At 41.0% G+C, this 22,088-nt stretch overlaps 2 protein-coding genes, 1 long non-coding RNA gene and 2 other non-coding genes across 11 annotated transcripts; 1 reads left to right on the forward strand and 4 right to left on the reverse strand.

The window, feature by feature from the left end:
• The first annotated feature begins 278 nt into the window (after positions 1-278).
• LOC139633065 (uncharacterized) lies at positions 279-18,093 on the forward strand. Of its 3 annotated transcripts, none has more exons than XR_011693677.1 (4): positions 279-596; positions 10,967-11,121; positions 12,108-12,276; positions 17,958-18,093. It is a non-coding gene; the product is annotated as an uncharacterized lncRNA (long non-coding RNA). The 3 variants fall into 3 exon arrangements; XR_011693679.1 differs by having other exon boundaries at positions 12,112-12,276; XR_011693678.1 differs by lacking the exon at positions 17,958-18,093 and adding an exon at positions 14,127-14,244.
• Positions 645-717, reverse strand: trnaa-agc (transfer RNA alanine (anticodon AGC)). Its single transcript has one exon. It is a non-coding gene; the product is annotated as a tRNA-Ala (tRNA).
• Positions 1,135-1,207, reverse strand: trnaa-agc (transfer RNA alanine (anticodon AGC)). Its single transcript has one exon. It is a non-coding gene; the product is annotated as a tRNA-Ala (tRNA).
• On the reverse strand, positions 1,671-8,347 carry mapre3a (microtubule-associated protein, RP/EB family, member 3a). Of its 4 annotated transcripts, XM_071498500.1 has the most exons (8): positions 7,567-7,947; positions 7,357-7,410; positions 6,130-6,257; positions 5,891-6,036; positions 5,565-5,757; positions 4,431-4,573; positions 4,013-4,165; positions 1,671-3,115 (listed from the first exon to the last, which is right to left on the reverse strand). In XM_071498500.1, the coding sequence occupies exons 3-8, from the start codon at positions 6,248-6,250 to the stop codon at positions 3,047-3,049; spliced, it is 825 nt and encodes a 274-aa protein (XP_071354601.1). In that variant the 5' UTR covers positions 6,251-6,257; positions 7,357-7,410; positions 7,567-7,947; the 3' UTR covers positions 1,671-3,046. The 4 variants fall into 4 exon arrangements, with proteins under 4 accessions (XP_071354601.1, XP_071354603.1, XP_071354600.1 ...); XM_071498502.1 differs by lacking the exons at positions 7,357-7,410; positions 7,567-7,947 and adding an exon at positions 8,192-8,347 and having other exon boundaries at positions 5,601-5,757; XM_071498499.1 differs by lacking the exons at positions 7,357-7,410; positions 7,567-7,947 and adding an exon at positions 8,192-8,347.
• On the reverse strand, positions 9,317-20,682 carry dpysl5a (dihydropyrimidinase like 5a). Of its 2 annotated transcripts, none has more exons than XM_071498459.1 (13): positions 20,244-20,682; positions 17,969-18,239; positions 15,817-15,975; positions 15,317-15,496; positions 15,002-15,070; positions 14,776-14,820; positions 14,177-14,252; positions 13,773-13,929; positions 13,511-13,652; positions 13,148-13,290; positions 12,811-13,018; positions 12,105-12,273; positions 9,317-11,091 (listed from the first exon to the last, which is right to left on the reverse strand). In XM_071498459.1, the coding sequence occupies exons 2-13, from the start codon at positions 18,227-18,229 to the stop codon at positions 11,006-11,008; spliced, it is 1,695 nt and encodes a 564-aa protein (XP_071354560.1). In that variant the 5' UTR covers positions 18,230-18,239; positions 20,244-20,682; the 3' UTR covers positions 9,317-11,005. The 2 variants fall into 2 exon arrangements, with proteins under 2 accessions (XP_071354560.1, XP_071354559.1); XM_071498458.1 differs by lacking the exon at positions 20,244-20,682 and adding an exon at positions 18,471-19,155.
• Positions 20,683-22,088: the final 1,406 nt, after the last annotated feature.

A 22,088-nucleotide genomic window follows, 5' to 3' on the forward strand; every position in this document is an offset into this window, starting at 1 on the left:
TTTGTCTGACTTTTAAATTTGTGAATAAAGTGACACCAACAAACATTTCTAATCTTAATATCACCTGTTTGGTCGTTTGTTTACATACTCTACCAACAACTTCCATGTCTTTGGGGTCTTAATACTTTAAGTTGTTGTTTATTGACAATAAAAAAATATCGAGGGAACAAACTATATTCAAAAATACCATGGCAAAAATGATGATGGCGAGTCATCGGTAAGAAGTGCAGTCAAACTAAATTGTAGGAAGATGCGGGAATGGATTCTTACCTCTGGGGTTTTACACAGCGAGCAACAGGTGCATTTGCTAATTTATTAATACTTTTACATGCGCTGAATTTGCAATGTGATTGGCTCCCTTCTGTGAAAATGGATGACGTGGATGAAATGCCCCCTAATGATTCGTCGTAAGAAAATGAACGCTTGATTAAAATTAACGCCAGCCGGTTAGGAAAAATACACCGAAAGATACGACGGTTCCGCAGCCATAACAACAGTGTGACAACATTTGAGCTTACCAGTCTGCTTCTGCAGTTAGTTCTGCGGTAGAACAGGCAGTTCGGACTGGTTAAAGTTGAACATTCAGCAGGTTACAGGTAAGTTATGTCGTAATATAAAATGCAACAAAAGTTAAAAGGGAGTATTGGAGGATGCGGGCATCGATCCCGCTACCTCTCGCATGCTAAGCGAGCGCTCTACCATTTGAGCTAATCCCCCTCCTGTGTATTCAAATGTATGCATTTGGATTGGCCAATCAGAAGCCAGTCCTTGTGTTTCATTGATTGGACGGGAATTCAAAACGAATTGTTGTGAATTGTATTTCATAACAGTCCGTGGGACGGTGACTCTCACTTCCCCTTCTCATATAGATACATGATGTTGTGCTGCCATCTGCTGGTCCGACGATTATATTTGAAGGCGTACCAGTTTAACTCGAACTGTCCGTAAAGAATACTTCGCCTTGTGCAAAGGCTAAAAAAATAGTCCGTCATCGCGGAAGGACATTGCCTTCACGGTATCCGGTTTTTACCGTGATGATTACCACGGTTATTAAATAGTTTAATAGGAAAGTAAACGGTTAGTATCCTACTAAACAAAGAAGCCTCAACCTGACCCATACTGAAGCAAAAGATCTGGAGGATGCGGGCATCGATCCCGCTACCTCTCGCATGCTAAGCGAGCGCTCTACCATTTGAGCTAATCCCCCACTCTGTACTTCTACAATCACTAAAGCAAACTTGAAGATAGACCTAAGTGGGTTGATTTTATATATAGGTGTACATGCTAACTTATTAATCACGTCCATACACAGCTTTTTGAAACTTAAATAAGTCTGAATGAAACTTGCTGCCACTAGAATTAACAGTTGCATTTTATAACGTTACTTATATATGGTTAGTTTTACACAAAACAAAGTAGTTATTGCTTAGATAAACGCATTATCATCTAAGTACCAGATTCAATATTTCCATATTTAGAATTACATGGAAAGATGGGACGTGAACTCGTGTTAACATGTCCATCAAAAGTCTGACCTGCATCCCAAAAGAGGTGTCAGGCTCCTAATCATTCACACTTTTTTCTAACTCTTAACAGCCATAAACATGCTTTAGTATATAATCTATAATCCATCCTCACACAAAAGAAAACCACAAATGGCACCAAACAAGTTATTTCACAACTGTTTATTTATTCAAAACTCAAAAGATGAGTGTTCTGTAGATGTTTACATGGTCAATGGATGCAAGTTCCAGAGCAGACGACAGCCAGTTTGCAAAGTAAAAATAGCTGGGGAAGGACGAGGAGACTTCCTTAGTTAAACTGGATGCTAGCAATGACCAGTCAGCTGGTCACAGTTCTCTTAATACTGACTTTCTTCCAAACTACAACTTATGCACCCTGGACAACCCTTTACAGCAAATCAAAAGTATAAACACTGTATGATTAGCAGTAAAAACATAACAAAAGCTGTCATGTGAAAATGTGTCTGTATTAATTCAGTGTCAGGCTCCCTTGTATTTTACAATAAAACATTAGAACTGCTACAATCTATAACCATGTTGTCAGTCTGCAGGTGGCTCTCCACCTCTAAAATTTAAACTTAAAGGCTACTGCATGTCCGCCTAGAAGATACAATGGCAAGTAACCAGGATCGTGCGACATCAGACAAAATCTCCACACAAAATACATTTACAAAATATCACTCATTCACAGTCAATGTGTAACATTCTCATGCTCAGATATGTTGCTGATCAATAATGAATAATCGCAGAGCACTGATCATATGCCTTGAGTCATTACACCAAAGAATTTCCTTCAGCGTTTCAACATGCCATAACCCCACCATAACAGAAACCAAATGCTTTTTGCAGACTCGAGCACAAACCTTATTCTCATAAAACACCCAGGGCCTTCAGTTTTCAGTTCATGTACAGTAGGTTTTGCACCAATTTTGCTACAGAAAGTTAACTCTAAATGAAATATAAGTTAAATAAATAAGAAATTGTTATTAAAAAGTCACTTTTGTTACAGTTTTAGTAGCTCTGGGAGTGTCCTGATGGCACATTGGAGCAGCGTTGTTCTGTGCTCTAATAGTAGTATTAACAGCGCACCAAAGGCAAATAAATAACTCCATAATGAGCAAAGACATTGTTCTCTCAGAAATCAAAATGTCAGTAATATTTACAGATTTAAATTCACTGTTTGCCGTTACAACCTCCATGCCAGGCTTGGCTCAATTTTCTGTGTTAGTCATGCTGAAATAACTGGGATATGTTGTACATTACTGTTATTGTTACTGTGTAAGTGGAGGCAGGGAGGAGCAGCAAATGATGATGCAGAGTAGTTGTGTATAGTATGTAGATGGCCAGAGGGTGGATGGGGGGAGGTTAGGAACAGATATTCATATGAGAAAGAAAGGAAAAGACGGACAGAGAGTAGGGATGATGTATTTATAGAGCGCGTGCAGAGAGAGTAGAAAACAAATGAGGGCAAAAAGAAACTTAAAGGGAGGATGGAGATGTTAGTGGGGAGGGAGATGAGGGGTTCAGTATTCATCCTGGTCCAGGTGAGCTTGTTCATCGAGGTCTTCATCTTCTGGAGGCGCAAAGCCTTCCTGGGATACAGAAAAGAAAAAAGATATTCAGGTTTTGTGCTTTATTTTAATTTATGTTAACCTTAAAATGTTCTTGATCACAGTTGACATCCAAACAGATAAACAGCATCCTCTACAGAGAGGTGATGTCACGTTCGGCTAGCCTCTGCTCCACCAGCTTCTGTAACTCGTTGCATTCTCTCACTTCATTCGTCTTTCTGAAAACATAGTGTTTCCCGGGGTTTCCGTCCCATATGCCAAGGCAAATCCTTAAGAGCACTTTCCATTGGAAGTTGAAGCCTTTGCAATTTTAACAAAATTAAACAGCAGTAATTTGTTAGCATAATGAAAAACTACAGTTCCCATGAAGATTCACACGTGGATCAATGTTGCTACTTCTGTCATCATAACTTGGTTTCAACCATATCTATGATATCCATCAACACTCATCTAATTTTCCAACTAAACTTTTTAGCTGTCTAAAAAAACAACTAAGGTAACATTCAGTTCGTCTGCCGTGCTGTCTGAGGTAACGGTGGTGACTCGACTTGGCTTTGTTTGCTGGGCTGTGACTTTTACTCACGATTGTCTTGGACTTATGAGAAATTGTGTTTCTTAAAGGCTATTGAAAACAGGAGTACTATGCTGTAGAAACAACATCTTAAAAAATTACCAAGATATATGGAGACAGCCACATCACACACAACTGAGTATGGTTATATTCTGAAGCTGGATTTTTAGTCATTTGTGTGATTACAAATGTCAAGGTAATTTTTTTTTATACTAGGTTTACTTGCTGCTGGAACAGCACCCAGAAGCTGCAGTTTCACCTCAGCTCTCTATGGTGATTCACTGTGAGAAAAGAACATACCAATTCTCATGGTGCACTGCAGATTTGTGTTGGTAATGTGTACATACCTCTGTTGCGTAGAGAATGTCGATTATCTTGCTGAGGACGGGGTTATTTTCACTCTCGTGCTCCTGGCAGATCAGCTCAATATCCCGTAGTTTGCTGAAGTAGAAGTCTCTCTCCTTCTCTAATCCGTCTACAGTCAACTTCAACTCCATCAACTTAGGGCAGAGAAAGAGAAACATGATGTCGCTGGTAGTCTCCAAAAACCATTTTGAATGGAGTCAGAATGAAGTGTTTTTGGTAGTGATGGTGGGAAAAAAAGCCCAAAAATATGTGATCAAGGATCTTTTATTATTTCATTAACACTGACTCGAGGGTTTTAACTTGTTCCCTCTTTTTCACTGTTCTGAAACATGTAAAACATGTAAATGACATGAAATTGAAGGTGGAAGGCAGCTCCTGTTTTTTTTTTTTCAACTCTACCTGTTGATTTAGCTCCATGATCTCAGCATCACTGCCCCCGTTTCTAGACAAAGCTGGATTCTTCCTCATGGCTGGAGTGTTGTGTTGGACCCGTTGTGGTGTTGGCATGTTTTTGGGAACTGTTGGAGATGTCCTCTGTGGTCCTGGATTGGTCAGAGATGGTGAGAGATGTTGAGCATTTGAATGAAAACAGACTCTCTGCATTTATTTTTGGCTTTGTAGCAACTGTGGCAATGGATGTAGCACATTATAGAGAGCTGATGTTATCAGCTTGTAGCATAATGTCGTGTCTTTGGTATGTTTTTTTCTTTTGTGAATGGATTTCAAATAGTTTTACAACAGAACTGATATAAAAGATACAAATTTAGATTTCCAGATTTAAAAAAAAGCCAAATTATGAAGTAAAACTTACAAAATGGCTAAAAGTCTTTCAAAAAAAGAACCTGCCAAACCTCTATAAGTGCTTCAGCAGAGGTGTCAAATAAACTCAAAGACAAACCATGCCAACACGCATTATTACAGTTTTGAAATAAATGCAGTCATTCTGCCCATTTACAACCACACTGCTTGCCAGTGACCAAGTCACAAAGCAGGCTTATGACACGCTTCAAATCAAATTAGATTGTTCGCCATGATTTTCAAGCAAAAAGCTTTCACAGAGACAGAGCAAGGCTGATCAGGCTGACATTACTCTTGTTAGTAAAATGAGACACTCTTCTTGTTTCACTCCAGCTTTGAGAGAGATGAAGCTGCAACAGTGTTGCATCACCTGCGTAATGCAGAACACTGGAGAAAATAGTTGCATTTGATATCTCTGTAGGTCTCCTGGCATCACTGATCATGATCAATTAGAAGTGGGAAAGCGAGTTAAAACTGAAGTTGCATGATGTGATTTTGCAACCCCACCACTGCTGCATCCCACTACACACTGTGGCGATTACTACAATCCCACCAGTGACTCACTCATACCTACAGTGTCATGTTGCTTGTGAATGCTGGGCAGTGAGATGGATCTAGGAGGACAGCAGTCATTCTGTGAATCGTGCTGCTCACACCACTTGCTTGCAGGGAGCGCCTTTGAGCCATCCAAAGCTCAGCAAGACCGTGCAGCAAAGGCAAAACTGTTTGGTTTACCTTGGTTTCTCTTTGGTTTGTGGATAAAGTGATCACCTGGGTTGGGGGCAGGGGCCACGTCCTGCCCCTGTCTGGCTAGTAAAGGGTCATACTCCTTCCCGTCATAGTTGGCATCGAAGAACTTCTTGAACCACTGCACGAATTCAAAGTTGTCCTGGAACTTCCCTTTTACAAGCTTTTCTACAGGAATTATCTGGAGAATGGAAACAGGAAATGCTCAAATAGCTCCATGTGATACAGCATGCATCTTAGGAGTAGGAGATAATGGCATTAATGATTTTACTGGGTTAAATGCGTAATAGTATGATAAATAAAATGATTCTGACTTTGTCAACACTCATCCTTTTAAAAGCCGCCTGAAGAACTTTGAAGTTGTGTATAAATTCATGCTCCAGCTTGGCTTGAAATTTAACCTTCTTCAAAAGGATGCAACCTGGAAACAACATGTCCATGAACTGGCAATACGCAGCTCCTGGAAAACACAAAGACACCGGCAATTGTTTTGTTGTCTTGTTGTGAAGAGTATTCAGTTAAAACTTTAAGGACTGCAACCTCTCAGCTTTACCTGAACAGAGCTGTTCAATCTTGGTGTAGGTGAGATGCAAAGAATCGTTGACCCATGCCAGCATGTCATGTCGGCTGAGGTTGTCAATGGACACAGACGTGGCGTACACATTCACTGCCATCCCCTACCTGGAACAAACAGCACAGGTTGCACAGTTGGTTTTCTGTTGATCTGTTAGCTGGACCTAAAATAACATTTGTTAGGTCAAAGGCCAAAGAGCAGAAAGACATGCCCCAACAAAATCATCATTAAATATTTGAAACTGATTGGTTCACGTATCATTGATTACCAACTGTGTGTAAATGAACGTAAACTGATTGCTGCTGTCATATGATCAAGTAAAGTTGGGTTGTTTTAAGACTTGGTCTCCTCCGACTTCCAAACCCCTCTGTCCCCCCTACTCGACCAAGCTGCCCACCCTGACGTCCTCCACTGCCCCATCCACTGATCCGTCTCATTACCTTCAACCAACCTACCAAACATCCTGGACATCAAAGAATGCAGGACTGACACTGGACTTATTTAGGGATTTATTTCTCGATCAATCCCCTGGTATAAAAAAAACTGTCATCAAATAATTTGTGATCAACAGTCCAAAACCCAAAACTTATCTGGTGTCACAAAAGACAAATAAAAACAGCAATCCTCACATCTGAGAAGCTGGAACTAGAAGATGTTTGGTGTTTTTGCTTGTGAATGACTTATTGCTTATTCATTTTCTGTCAATACAGTTGGTCTAATTGTATTAGCTCTGGACTTAATTCATTTGTGGACCTGCTTTATCTGACTCATTTTATGTACTGCATTAGTATTAAACCCTATGATACTGTTAATGTGATGTAGTTGACATTTTTCTAACTGCAACCACAGCTATCCATGGAGGGGAAGGGGTCCCTCTTAACAATGACTTTTTGGAGGTTACCTGTTTTTCCACATGTTGTAAGGTTTTGAGGGGGGCTTTTTCTTTGTCCTCTCAGATTAGAGATTCCGGACAGGGTCAGAAACCGTTGCAGTTGTGGGCCTGTACAGCCCACTGAGACCAGCAATATTGGCCTGTGGGAAATACACTTGATTTCCGCCTGTAAACACAGTGCCTGGTTGAGAGGCATCTTTAGCTTTAATCTACAGATGTGTTGTGAGCATAATCCTCCCTAGATTAAACAGAAATATCCCCATGTTTGTGAGCAGCTTTACACATCTGACAACTCCAGCCTTCTCTGTGCTCACTTTGATTTTTCAGTGGTGTCGTGTCAAAATGGGACAGTGACACCTTGACATCCCCTGCAGTAAAAAAAAAAAAAAAAGAACATTAACGCAGGCGAGATAGGGACTTTAAAATAATGGCTTTAAGGTCACTGTGTGTCTGCAGCTGACTGCCAGAGAGAAATGACAGCATGTCTCTCAGATTCACACTCATAACAACTGAATCACGCTTACCTGTGATTTCTGGAGATAACACTAATACTGCGAATGCACCTTCAGCAGCGCACATTACACCAGCGTTCTCCCATGGGGCTTGGCTAGCCTACAATTACATGGTTGTAACCCACAGCCATATAAGCGACAATAAACCCGTTTATGAGACAAAACGCGCAGGTTCAGCTACATTGACAGGCCTTTGCTTTGGTGTAATTCCTGATAAATATGGACTATAGCATCGAGGGCGGCGCACGAAAGGGAAGTCAATCTATTCTCCAAAAATCTGCCGGGCCTGCGCGAAGGCTCCGGTAATGACTGCAGCAAAACCCTGAGCGCAAAACCCCTGAAGTCTAGCAAGGAGAAATGGGCGGGGGTCTGACAATTCAAGGCTGAGCTGGGAACAATAAATGTGCCCGTTTGCCTGGTGCCTTCTGGTTAAAAAAAAAAAAAAAAAAAAACCCGCAACGCTGGTCTTCTAGCGGCCCCCTCTACAGGCCTCCCCGAATACCTCAGGACTGTCAGTGCACGGGAAATATCCTCACTGCCTGGGAATAAAACACAGCTCCCCCCGCAAACACGCACAAAACCAGAAAGGACCGGGGGGAAGCGTGGCTCAGTGGATTCTTCACGCGTTTATACTCACTGTATTCAGGAGTGTCTGTGTTGTTATCACGCTGGCTGTATTCCCTCTGTCAATGCCCGTTGCTGTCGTCGTTGTCAGACCCTGCGCGGTGCAGTGCTTGGTAACGGGCCGCCCTGTCTGGGGCTGCAACAATCCAGCTCTAACCGCGCATGCGCCCGACTCCATGCTGCTAAAGGTTCATTATAAATAGGACTTTGGCCTGTTCCAGCTAAGAGACACATGATGTGTCTGGTTGGATTTTAGGCCTGCTAGTGACTAAGGTTTTAGTGAGGTCAGGCTACACAAAAAAAAAACGCCTTATGTTAATGTTTTATCTGCTGCTAGATAAGAAATGTAGCACTCAGATCCTTTACTTAAGCATCTACTAATATAAGAATCAGGGCTACATCTTAAAGTTAGTTTCATTATTGGTTAATCTGTTTTCTTAATTAACCGATTTGTTTGGTCTAAAATGACAGTAAATGGTGAAAAGGGACCACAACTCTGAGAGCAGAAATGATATTTTCAAATGTCTTGTTTTGTCCTATCAATTGTCCAAAACACAAAGAAATCTAGTTTGCAATAATGTAAAACTGCTGATCCACTAATCGATTCATTTCTAGCAACAATAATTTGAATGCATCATTAGATAAGTCTGATATATCAATGGCTATCAAACATTTTTATTGTTGTAGGTGGAGCTAGTTTTAACTACATACAGTCTGTAGTCCAGTGGTTCTCCATACTGCAGGGATCAGGCCCCCACCAACAGGTCACAAGAGAAATCTGAGGCGATCTGATTTGATTATAAAGGTACTAATTTGAATAGATTTTTTTTTGTATTTGTAGAATATTGGAGAGTTGTACCTCTTTGGAACTTAAATTGTTATTTAAATGAAAAACCATCTCAGAAGTTTTTTGTAAGGGGTCACAAGCCAAAAAGGCTGGAAACCACTGGTTTAAAAATAACAAGTAACTATTGCTGTCAAATAAAAATAGTGGAGCAAAAGTACAGTATTTTCCTCTGAATGTACTGAAATAGATGTATGAAGCAGCATAAATTACAAGTGCTCGGGTTACCAGAAAACTCTACTTATGTACAGTACTTGACTAAATGTAGTAATTACATACTGGACTCAGCTTAAGTAGATTCATTGTGGTTTATTTGCACTCAAATCATGTGATAAAGAGCTGCAAGAAAAAAATGAATAGATGAAAGGAATTCAATGTGACAACACATTGTTCAGCACCAGTGTACATTTGGGAGGGGGAAGACACAACAAGATTCGCTGGAGCTTCTAAAGATCAAAAGTGAAATCTGTCCAAAAAACAATGTCATGGGACTTTGACTGTAGCATGGTGATCTTCTGAACTTAACTGGGTCTAAACATGAGCTAAATCTTGTGTGCATCCCTGCTTACACAGCAGTTTCCACAAAAATACAACAAAATCAGTTACTAAGACAATTATTCACAACAAAAATACTGCAACTAAAAACAAACCAAAAAAAATACAGTAGTTGAGAACTTGACAAAGTATCAGTGCTTTTCTGTAGTTGCTAAACAAGCATGCTTTCCAGTTATAAAGCTGAGCTTTCACTGGCATGTGATGGCATTTGATCCCCTGAAGATACAGCATTCATTCACTAACATCTCTGCTGGTAAAACCTCAGTGTGAATGCTAAGGAGGATCACTTCACCTTTTCTATGCTTCACAGTGCTATGTTACATTGGAGGTGTCAGTCAGAGGAACATTTCAAACGCTGCAGTTTCAGACCAGAACAAATCAAAAAAGGGAAAAAGAAATGACAGCAGTCAACATGTCAGAGGTCATGACCTGTAGCGGCAGCATGGGATGGTGTGTTTGAGGGTGTCAGTGTTCTCAGGTGAGATAAAGGCAGTTTGGGTGAGACTTTTTGCTCTCTGTGGAAAATGAATATGATCACAAAGAATTCTGCAGTATTAGTGTTCACTACAATAGTTCTAACTATGCTACCATGCACAGTACACACAGCATAGGTTCATTCACATTTGGTAGGGGTGGAACAGAAGTGTATTCTGATATAAGGCTGTAAACATGATCTGAAATGCTAATCTGAAAATGATGAACTACTGAACAAAGACCTCATTCTTTTTCAGGAAAAAACTCTGACGCAGTAGCATCAAGGGAAATAGCTCATATAATGCAGTGTATAAAAAATAAATTAACAAACAAACACATTAAAGAGGTTAGCTTGCATTATCTTGTTTTTCATCAATTGGTCAATTGCAACAATTTTTTTTTTATCAACTGACATGTTAATGTCATGCCGACACCCTAGTAATAAATTATTACATTTCATTCACCATGACTCGCAGTTAAAAGACATTTGTGACATTTGTGACATTAAATCATGTAAAAAGGCATCTAAATAGAACATGATACAAGTGCAAAATCGTATTTTACAGTGAGGTAACACAATCGCATCATAAAAACCAAGACTCACCTTCACATTCCTAAAACTATTTTCCCCTAACGTGATCCAACAGCCAAAGTAACTCACTGGCGACTTATTTTTAATTTGCTGCTTATTTGGTTAACACTTGACAGAAATTTGGTAGCTATACTCACTTAACAAAGGTTTTTCTTGATCCATATTCCAATATTTTTACGGCAATGTCATACAGTTGAATGTTTTACAGTACTAAATAACTGTGCTGAGTTCAAAATGAAAACATGACTCCATTACCCCACATGTATTCTAAGCTTCCAGAAAGAAAAACAAGTCATCTTTGCTTGGCCATATGTTTCCCTCAGGTATCATTCTTCTGCTTCATGTGACGGCAGCCTGATTAGTTACCAGATCCCGCTGGATCTCCCTCCAGGAGGAGCCAGGATCCGGGCCGAGGATCTCTTTGGAATGTTGTCATCGATCTGGGCACCTGAAAACAACAGATCACTCGGCTTTAGCGGTGAAAACAAGGAACTAGTTTATCCTAATAGTATTTATAAGCAGCTCAATTATATTTTCTTATGGTATTGTAAAGGGTTCACTAAACAGCTTATAATTAGTCCAAAGCAGTTCCAGTCAGACTCAGGGACTGCAACATACTTCAAAAGATCAAAGCAATTCTTCTCATGCCATTTAAAATGCTGCTCAGGCCATTTATTGTTAGTGTTGTTACTATTTATTGTAACTAAGTTATGGTGTCTGAATAATGCTTATTCTTTCCAGGCAAGATGAATCCCCAGGCACCAAGAAACTGTACAGCTGATGCCAAAAAATCTCTATTAATATCTCTATAATAACTATTCCTCATTGGCCCACATGTACTCTGGGGAGTGTGCCCCAGAGGTCTAGTGTTTAAGGCACCAGCCGCAAACCACAACATTCCTGGTTTGGTCAAAGACTTTCGTAGCACGTCACTCCCCTTCTCTCCCCTCAAGCTCGGTCTACTGTCAAATCTCTCTAATTAAGACATAAAAATACACTTAAACAGAGTAGCATGTAACTTCTAGATCTGAATAAATATAAATGTGAAAAACAGGATAGTCTAAGCTTTTTGTACCTCGATTTGCCTAAGCAATTTGTGACAAAATTGCAAAACTGTCATAATAAACGCTTAAAATACCGTGTAAACAGGTTACAAATGAGTAGTTGTTCTGCTCTGGACCATACGCAGACTGTGTGGCTCACAAGATGCACTGTCACTGTTATTGTCCAGGACACTTTAACTACAGCTCCCTCATCAGGCCAATCTTTAGATTTTTTTAAAGGCCAGAACGGCAGTGCCAAAACGCACCAATCTAGATTGTACGCAAAATACACCACCCATCAGCGTTTTGAGTTTTTATAAATGAACAGAGCCTGAAAAATACTTTCTCTGACACACACATCATCCCATTACATGAAAAACAAATGTCCCCATATCCTTGTATGAATCTGTTGTCTCACCAGACAGGCTGAAGCTGGACTCGTGGAGGTCCCTCACGCCACCGTGCCTGGTGCAGGGGCGTGTCGGAGTGTCCAGATCTGAAGCCCCAAAGTCCCTCTTTCCTGAGTTGACCACCGCAACAACTTCACCTGTGTATGGCTCCCGCTCCACAGCTTTCACTGCCTGGCACTGGTAGGCCACGAGACACACATGAACAAACACGTTAAAACTAAAAACATGCTCTAGGAATGAAGTTAGAACTACACGGTGTCTCTCAAGATCTGATGTTATTTGACTTAAATCTTTATGAAGTAGAATTCAGAAAACTAAGTATTAAGTACAGAACTAGCTCTCAGTAACAGTAGATTAGCATAGGTGTACACTGACGGGACAAATGTGAGCTCCAGACTGTAAAAACTTCAAAAACAAATATTTTATGACCTCCTACAAAGGTGGTGAATATCTTTTCTCTATTGTAAAACCTTTCTCATAGGTCAACCTGCAATAAAAGGTGCAAAGGATATTTAAATTGTATTTCCTCCCGTCATAACATCATAACTATTGGCCCCTCTGCAGTTCTTTAATTCTAAAAGTAGTTCAATACATCATCGTAATCTTAACACTGAAAAAGCCAAGCCACAAAACCACAGATCAAAGGCTGTGTTCAGCTAACTCATGGTAAGCCCCTCTATGTCCATACTTCACGAATTCACTTCTGTCTGATACCTTTTCCCTCTGAACCATCTTCTTGTAAAGATAATCTGGGAAAGTTCTCAGGGGGCAAAACTTTCCAGAGCCTTCAGCACATGTAAATATGCCATTTTCATAGACCAGGCGCCCACGGCTGATGGTCACCAGGGGTACACCGTGACAGCGAAGGCCTTCATACAGGTTCATATCTCCACCCTGGACCTGGTTGTCCACAGAAATGGTCCTGCAGACAAAAATGAAAGAAAGAGATGACCCACTTTAGCTAGGCAAAAACCTAATCAGCCTCTGAGATATGGGATGAGAGGCGTAGTGAGACAAGCCGGTCGATGAATGGATGGATCCAGTTTCATACTTGGATCCCTCGGGGTCCCAGACAACCACATCAGCATCTGCTCCTGGGATGATTCTGCCTTTCCTGGGGTAGAGGTTGTAGATCTTGGCTGCATTTGAGCTTGTGACTGCTACAAAGCGATTCTCATCCATTTTACCTCCAATCTGTGAATTATAACAAACATGAATTAAAACATGTTTGTAATCTTGGGGATAAATTCATACACAAAAATCTGAGTGAATCATCTGATGCACTGAAAGCAGGAGCAGATGTTTTTCGTGCCTCTTCTCTCAAAGTTCAAATCGATAACCTCCAAACTAAAACAGATGTTCTGTTTGTGGAACTTCTCTGGCAGCCCGACAGGAACAAAAGAGCTACACATACCACTCCTTTCTCCCAGATGACGCTCATGCGGTCCTGAATGCCAGGGAGCCCATGGGGTATTTTTGTGAAATCATCCTTGCCCATGGCTCTCTGTTTGATGGTGAATGGACGGTGGTCAGACCCCAAAACATTCAGAGTGTCACTGCAGGCGTGATAGAGTAAAATGGAGGTCACTTTTAGGTTTCAAAGCAGTGGGGGAAAAAACCCGGAAACTCTTACATAATAATGCATTTAATGTGAGATTTTATAGTCTTGTTCATACTTTCCCAGCAGGCTCATCAGGAAATTGGGCGTACTGGGGTCCAGGCGGAGAGGCGGTACGGTAACATGGGCAGCAGCATGGGCCCAATCCTGATGATAGTACTGCATACCATTCAGCACAGTGTGGGCCGTGGTTGTTTCTCCGTGGACCACCTTACCTGTAGTCAGACAGTGTAATAATAACAAACACAGGATTGAATGTCAGTGAGAGGAGTGCTGCAAGAAAATGGGCAGAGATTAAACAATCAAGAGATTAAAAGATTAACCATCTTCACTCAAATATGCCAGTGACTAAGTAAATATAACAGTAAATGTCCTATAATTTCATTTAACATATTATTTTCTAAATTTACAGGACTCACTCCTAAAATGGTAACACCAAATGTAAAAGAAAAGAGGCCCCACCTTGCATCTTGGCTGTAGCCACTACATCTCCTGCAGACATACTGGACACATTCACCAGATAGATCGGGCAGTGGGCCTACGAGACAACATGCACAGGTATATACAGAATTAGGTACATAACAACCTTTTAATAAGACTGTCTACAGGCATGCTAGCAGCTCTGTGATGCTTTTAGCTAAATGCTAATGTTAGCAGGTATAATGTTTACCACGTTTACCATCCTAGTTAATACTTGCTAATGTAACTAACACATAATACAGCTGAGTTTCATGGGAAAGTCATTATTTTTATTTATTTATTTATTTATTTATTTATTTTTTATAAACCAAAGTATTGGATACATTTAGTTTTGACCTAATAATGTGGATAGGTGAAAAGATAAGAGATCAAGTTATTAGAACGTATCTAGTGGGGGACGTGAATGTCTGAACTACATTTCATGTCAGTCCATCCAATAGTTGTTGAGTAATTTCAGTCTGGGCCAAAAAACAGACCAACAGACTGACGTCCCTATAGCTGTGCTATCAACATGGCTGAAAATGATCTTGTCTTGACATAATGACAAATGTTTTTATGTGTACGAATGACTTCTCACTCACCCTGTTGGCGATGGTGATCGCCCTGTGGGTGGCCTCTGCTTCCAACTGTAAAGACACAGAAGCCTGTGAGGAATCGTCACAGTTTCCCAGGGGTGCCCAGCTAGAGACTGGATTTATTTCATTACAGAAGTATTAATAATACTCTTGACAAGAGTCTTGATTTTTATTAATTAAGTTTGACAGACTACACTTAAACAGGATACCTGGTCAAACCTGAATATCATACCTCTTCAGGCCTGCTGATTTCAATCCCCTCAGGGCCACTGATGCCCAGGTCCAGTGCTTCCTTTGCCCCCTGAAAAGAGGCAAGAGAATGCCATGAATCATGTATGTATAGAACAAATTAGTACAAGAGACATATAGAAACAATTCAGCCTATTTAACATAACAGAATAAGTGAAAATCAATTTATAAAGTGCAATAATAATGATAATTGTAATATGATATGATAATATAATATGTTAATTGAATCTCTGTATACTTCTCCACACTGTAATGCACAGAAATATGAATGAACGGTACTGAAATGATTCTCCCTCACCTCTGCCACCAGCTCCCCGTTCTCAGCATGAACTCTAGCTATAGCTCCAATGTCCTTACAGTGCTGCAAGACCTGGAAAAGCTCGCTGTCTCTCAGCATGAACATGTCCTTATAGGCCATGAACATCTGAAAGGAATTCACTCCTTTCTCTCTCACCAGCTTCTCCATCTCAGCTCGAACCTGCAGGAGGAGAGACATGACATTTTATGTTTCAAGTATAACGGGACTCTTGTTTTTATGCTCCTGGCCTTAAAACCTCAGCCGCTGTTCTCACTATAACCATCTCTACGCACATATAGAAGCATCTGAAAGTGACTAGTCTCAGATAGCTGTCATAACACATTCTTGGAATAGTAGGAAGTCACTAACGGAGGTACAAGAGTAACAAACCATCTCCTGAGCATTGCAGACTGATCGTGTTTAACAGTTTAAGACTAAATGTAAATGTTGTCCTTAAATGTGAATTGTGAGGAAAAGAATCCATCATGTGGGCTTGGTACCTTGGGTCCCCACCAAGTTACTCCCACGTGCAGAGCGTAGTCACAGCAGGTTTTGGAGTCCGCCGAGCTGCGGCACATCTCATAGGCTTCCAGCAAAGACTCATTCTTCTCTGGCAGAACGTGTCCGATCACCATTGTTGTACCGCCAGCTAGAGCCGCCTGGGAGAAATACAGAATAGCACTCAACCAGTCACTTAAATGAAGTCTGTCATTCTGTTACTCAATATGCATAAATAATTGTGTTGTATTGCTTCTGTCATTTGGCGTGGAAATGACTTTTTCTGTAATGGGATCTTCTGTGTGAAGGTTCTATTGTCCTGATTTTACCCATGTAAGACTAATATGACCTGAGGTTAACTGAAAAACAGACCTTTAAATGAACTGGAATTAACAGTAAACCAGTTCATTAAGTGACACTGATGTAGAAGATATTGATTTTTTTAAGTCTGTAAATACTGAAGAGACTGTAATCCACTGATGAACACACCTCCTGCTCTAAGCATAAAAGTAAAAGCGTCATTTGCCATTAATGTTTATCTTCATGGTTATTTGCCGATGACTGCCGAGGGGAATATAAATCCTCAGCAGTTAAAATCCAGGATTGACTTCCCCTCGCAGTATAATCAAGTGGCATTTAAAGCTATAACTGTATGATTTATCTACATTATCAGCACGTCTTAACTTTTATCCTCCAAAAACACATTTAGATGTTTAAAACTGGAGTAAATCTTAATAATCCAAACAAGTGAGGACAGAGTGTGTTTTGTGTATAAGTGAATGCTTCACTGAGCATCTGTCGGCTGACCCCAGAGAGCCGAGTAGTGTGTAGTGCGAGGGAAGACGAGGGGGGAGTGGGTCTGAGGACCATTGTCTCCAAGCACAATGGCGTGAGTGAAAAGGCTTTTGCGGCAGTCTTTGCAGCAGCCCCGTGGTATCCATGGAAACAGATACTCATCTGCATTTGTTTCTGGATTTATTCAGGAGCACGGCAGCCTCGAAGAGGGTTGGGAGGGGCTGGCAGGAATGAGGGGCAAGGAGAGAGAGAGAAAGAACAGTGGAGAATAGTGTCTGTCACCACTGTCTACCGGTCTATCCGATCACTGAAACATCTGAATCCCAGCGTCCGTCATCTCTCAGCTCCCATCATCCCAAAGTGCTACAGAGTGATGAGTCATCATGGTGTCCTGAAGCAGAGTGGGGTATCCCGGTTCTATCAGCAAACATGATGACTCCATCCCAGTCTTCCCGGCAGCTTTTAGCCTTGACTGTGGTGCTACAGTGCCAACAGCAAAGTGCAAAATCATCTCTGTGTATGCAAGGCACAGCTTGTTTGCACTAGGTGGTCTTCTGTTTTAGACTGCTGCTTGTTCTCAAATTTAAAATATTTCTTTGTCATTTTATTTGTACCTTCACTGTTCATCTGGTTCACAATTACCCACATGAATAAGCAAAGCAGTGGACAAACACTTGCAATTTTGAGTCCAAGGTTCTTCTTTTGTCCAACCAACAGTTCAAAGATCTTCAGTTTACAATCATATATTAAGCAAGAAAACCAGAAAACATCTGAGAAGCTGAAACTACAGAATGTTTGAGAGAGTGGACCAGATAAATTTTATGTCCACTGACTAATCAATTAATCAACTAATACTTGTGGTTCAACTTCCAAGATTGAGGCAATGGCAGTGAGATCATCCAAAGTATGTAATTACTACATAGATGACGAAATATACAGCACACTGAAAAAAAATCACATTTTTGCCATAAGGTGCCTAGATTTAATAACTTTTAACATGCTGTTTTCATTCTATTTTAATGCTTTATTTGGATTTGTAGACATCCAACTGTCTTGCTTTGCAAAAGTACTTCTGTCTAAAATAGCACCATGTTTGTTCCCAAAATATCAAGAAAGCAGTCTCATCAAATCAAAACCAAAAAAGAGAAGCATCACCGACGTCTTGGGTAAAATTAACATCAGTGGAACATTGTTTAAAAAACTGCCCCCAATACTTTTATGATAGAAAATGATCTTCGTCTGCAAAAACAAGGGTCTTATTTTTCTTTCTCTATGTTCTACATTTAGGACAATGTCAGCTGCTCTACTTCAAATCTAAAACCTTTTTCCTTTGTCATTTCATTTCCAGCAGGAGGTTACCTTGGTGCCACTGTAGTAGTCATCTGCCGTGGTGGCGTTCATGAAGCTCTCCTCCAGGTGGACGCTGGTGTCAATGCCCCCAGGGAGGACCAGTTTGCCCGAGGCGTCGATCACTTTGGCCCCACCTGGGATCATAAGCTCCTTCCCCACCTGCTGGATGATGCCGTTCTCAATGTACACATCCGCCTCCTGGGTGCAGTCGTCGTTCACCACCTTGCCGCCCTTTATCAGGATCCGCACCATTGCTGAGCTGGAAGACATGGCTATAGCTCTGTAAGAGAAAAATAGATTTGTTAATGGGGATTTTAATGGGGAAGGCATCAGTTGTAGATGCTATAACAGTGGTGATTTGACTCTGTAAAACCACCACACCACAAAAAAAACACAGGAGAAACGTTACAGCAACCACAACTTTTCAAACTGTTTGGTCCTCCTCTGTAACACAATAACCCACAAACATCAGCATTTCTACAAGAAACTAGAGAAAATGTTTTTTCAGTACCTCATTCTGAGACAGTGTAGTAAGACTAGAGACGAGAGAGGAGGGGGAGTGATGCTGCTCTGAGACCGGTCTGTCAGGCTGGGACTGACATCAGCTACAAGACTGAGGAGGCTGTGTCAGTCACCGCCTGTGACCTGACGTCCCAGTGGACCGTGATGTAGTGGTAAGCAGAGAGAAGCTGAGTCCAGTTGTGGATCACAATGAGACAAACAAGGGTCAATAAGGCCATTATTTTGAAACGACTGAGGCAGCATTAAGCTACTTACAATGATGTTCACTCCCCATAAAGCCACATAGAAACAATCACAGTGACTGAACAATATAAATTAAGTAAGTTGAGGTAGGTTCCCTTACACAACACACATGCCAAATAACTCAGCTCTACTCCAGTGCTTCTCAACCAGTGGCTCAGTACCCCCACACTTGGTCACAAGAGGAATCTGAGGGGTCATCAAAAGATTTTTGGGGTAGGGATTAATTAAAAATCTTATTCTTCTCCTCCCCTTTATTTTCTACACTCTATTGGATAGTTTTACCTCTGCAGGCACACACAAAAAAGACACAAAATCACTGTAAACTATTCTTCAACAACAAAGAAACAATCTCCAAGATCTGCCTCCTCCCTTCCCTTTCACACAACTGTATTAATGATGTGATGTATTGTGTGTGTGTGTGTGTGTGGGTGGGTGTGTGTGTGTCTCCATCCTGCGTGCTTGCGTGTAAGTGTGCGTGCAGGATGCGTACGTCTGAGGGTGCGGCAACTTTACTGCATGGCATGGGCCCCTTCACACATCCAGATCTGATGGGTGATAATGTGGAGGGTGGCTCACCCATTTACAGTTACAGGCTACAAGTGAGAAGGCGAAACACTCACGCATTATTCCCTCCGTTCCCCAAAACCTGGAAGCAGCTACAGGCTATGATAAAGTTATGATTATGTTACAGGGCCTTTAGCTCAGTAACCACTATGGAAGTTGACACCGGTTAGTAAATAATAGACAGTTGAGATTATGATACTTGGTCAAACACTTGCAAAAATGAATCTGTGTAAAGAAATTGTTTTATTTAAGCAAATATGAAATAAGACATGAATCGATTACAGGTGATACAACCACAATATGAACTACAGTTAAATCAAGTGTTTTAAATTTCACTTTGAGTACAATTATTAAGCTAATAATTAATAATAATAATAATTAAAATTAAAGTAGACCTGCTACTAGATTAAATGTCTATTTATGTCTACATTTCATTCATCCATAAAAAAAATCTAGCATGTGTACAAATCCCATGCAAATCCCACGTATTGGTAAATTCAGCCAGAAGGATTAGGTCGGTGGATCTGGTGATTTTGCTGGTGTAGTGTGAACGCAGAGAGACGATGACACCTCCACTTGTGCGACTTGACACAAAGAAACCGGTCTCCATCCGGCGTGAACGGCTGCACGGCGTTCATTATCGACCTAGAAACCGCCTCCCAGCTCCCAGTCCGCCCTAGTCCCTCCCCTGGCTCCTCCACAGCGACCGGCTCGCTATACCTAACAGCGCAAAGTGGCCCCACGATTCAATCACACAGCCCTCCTGCCAGGTGAAGAGGTGTAGCTGTACCTCTGGGTGTGTACAGGTCCTGGGAAGGGTGACAGGAACAGCAGGCAGGGCAGACACCCAGACGTGTAGCCAGGGGGCATGGAAACAAAGTCTCCAGGCTCCAGCAGAGGATTTCCCCCTCCAGAGAGACTAGTCAGAATAAAGCTGATGATGTGCACCACGTACCTCCTCTACAGGCCCGCTGCTGCTGCTGCTGCTGCTGCTGCTGCTGCTGCTGCTGCTCCACTCGGCTCTCTGCACACTTTCTGACAGGAACAGAATGCAACACAATCCGTGGATGGCACTTCCCAAGGAGATACACACACACACACACACACCAGATGGATGCCTTCCTAGCCGGTCCGGGACCAGCAGACCGCAGCATCATCACCGGCAAGTCAGCAAGGAGATATAAAGTGAGACTTCCGGTTATGGCTTTCAAAATAAAAACCAAATGGTTGCACTTCATTCAAGGAGGAATCTGCATCAAATAGTTTTCTCCCCATATGTAATTTTCACAGCTTTTAGCAACAGTCCCATATGCAATATAGCTTTACCTCACAATGCAGTGAATGACAATACGCCCTTCATAGGGATAGGAAAAAATTATATTCTAATTGTAGGGGGTACTTAGTATTATGATATTGATCAATTAACAAACATATTTATCACTAAGAAGGCCAAGTAGATTGATCAGCAGGTTGCAAAAATGATGTATAATTCTGTGACTATTTTGATAATTAGTTTTGGTAATGTATGTATGGTGACTTTACTCACACATATGTACTGTGATGTACTTTAATTAAATACAGGACTAATTAATATGCAAAATATTTCATAATTCTAACTGCATGCATCACACTGTCTTATCAGTCTTATTGATTCTTGTTGAACAAGGACAGCAGCACATTGCAATCACTGACCTACATCTGAAAGGTCTGTCTTTCTTAGAACTTGCCGTACACATTCTTATGCTTTTATTTTGTAGGCAAATCGCCTGTGTTCCGGTACCATACTATCTGTCTGCAGTTAACTTGACTCGGCTCGCAGCATCCAGGCCGTGCGACCGTGCGACGCTCCAATCAGCAGCGGCGAGTGAAGGCTTGGTCGCCTAAGCAACCAATTACTTTGGACTTTGGGCGTGTCCTCCAAGAAGAGGCTGTACCACTATCAGAGGAAGAGGGTGGCATGAAAATGTAGAGTGGAGTGAGGCTGCATAATGGACTATTGTAATGCATTATCATCACTATAATCATATCTTTGACATTTAATGGCTTAAATGTTTATTCGAGCTAAAAATAATTGTGTTAATAGCCTGTTCTCCCTTATGTGTTATCTTACATGACCCAGGCTTGATATGCAATATTCATAATTGAAGATAAAAAGGAACGTCAAACAGATAAATTATACACTTATGAGCATATGGCAAGTATGTAAGTGCAAGCCCATAAACTCTGTCTAATGGTCCAATGAAAGGCTGTAGAGTGGCAAGACTTTTAGGTCTGATCAGAGAAGGAGCTGCAGGGCAACACCCTTATTTTAGATTTGAGCACTGAAGGTGGCGAGGACCCAGGTGTCAAGACACACACAAAAAATCCCCTCCTGGAGGGCATGATGGCATGGAAACTGGAGCTAAAAATCAATCTCCTCATCTCATCTATCAACCTCCCGACACTCAGAAGCTAAAACAGAGTCATGAGGGTATTAATTATTGGAGTTGATCAAAGAGAAGAAGTATCGTAATTAGAATTTGAATCTGTGTTGCTGACATCTCATTTCCACCACTTGAAGATTTCATTATTCTAAATAATTATCATTTATTATCACATGATTATGTGGTAGTTAATCATAATATACATTTTCTGAGACTGTAGGCTATACCAAGGGGATAGGTTCGGTTTCAGAAATACAATGGGGACAGAATTAAGGTAAAGGTTCTTCAACCGAAAAGAGAAATGGAGGTTTATGAGTGCTACTTTCTAAATGTGAAATAAAATTAGATATGGTGCTTCCATGATAATTATGGTGTCT

Source organism: Trachinotus anak, unplaced genomic scaffold (assembly GCF_046630095.1).
Source record: "Trachinotus anak isolate AG129_WGS33_773 ecotype Australia unplaced genomic scaffold, CSIRO_AGI_Tana_v1 ptg000015l, whole genome shotgun sequence".
Lineage (NCBI taxonomy): Eukaryota > Metazoa > Chordata > Actinopteri > Carangiformes > Carangidae > Trachinotus > Trachinotus anak.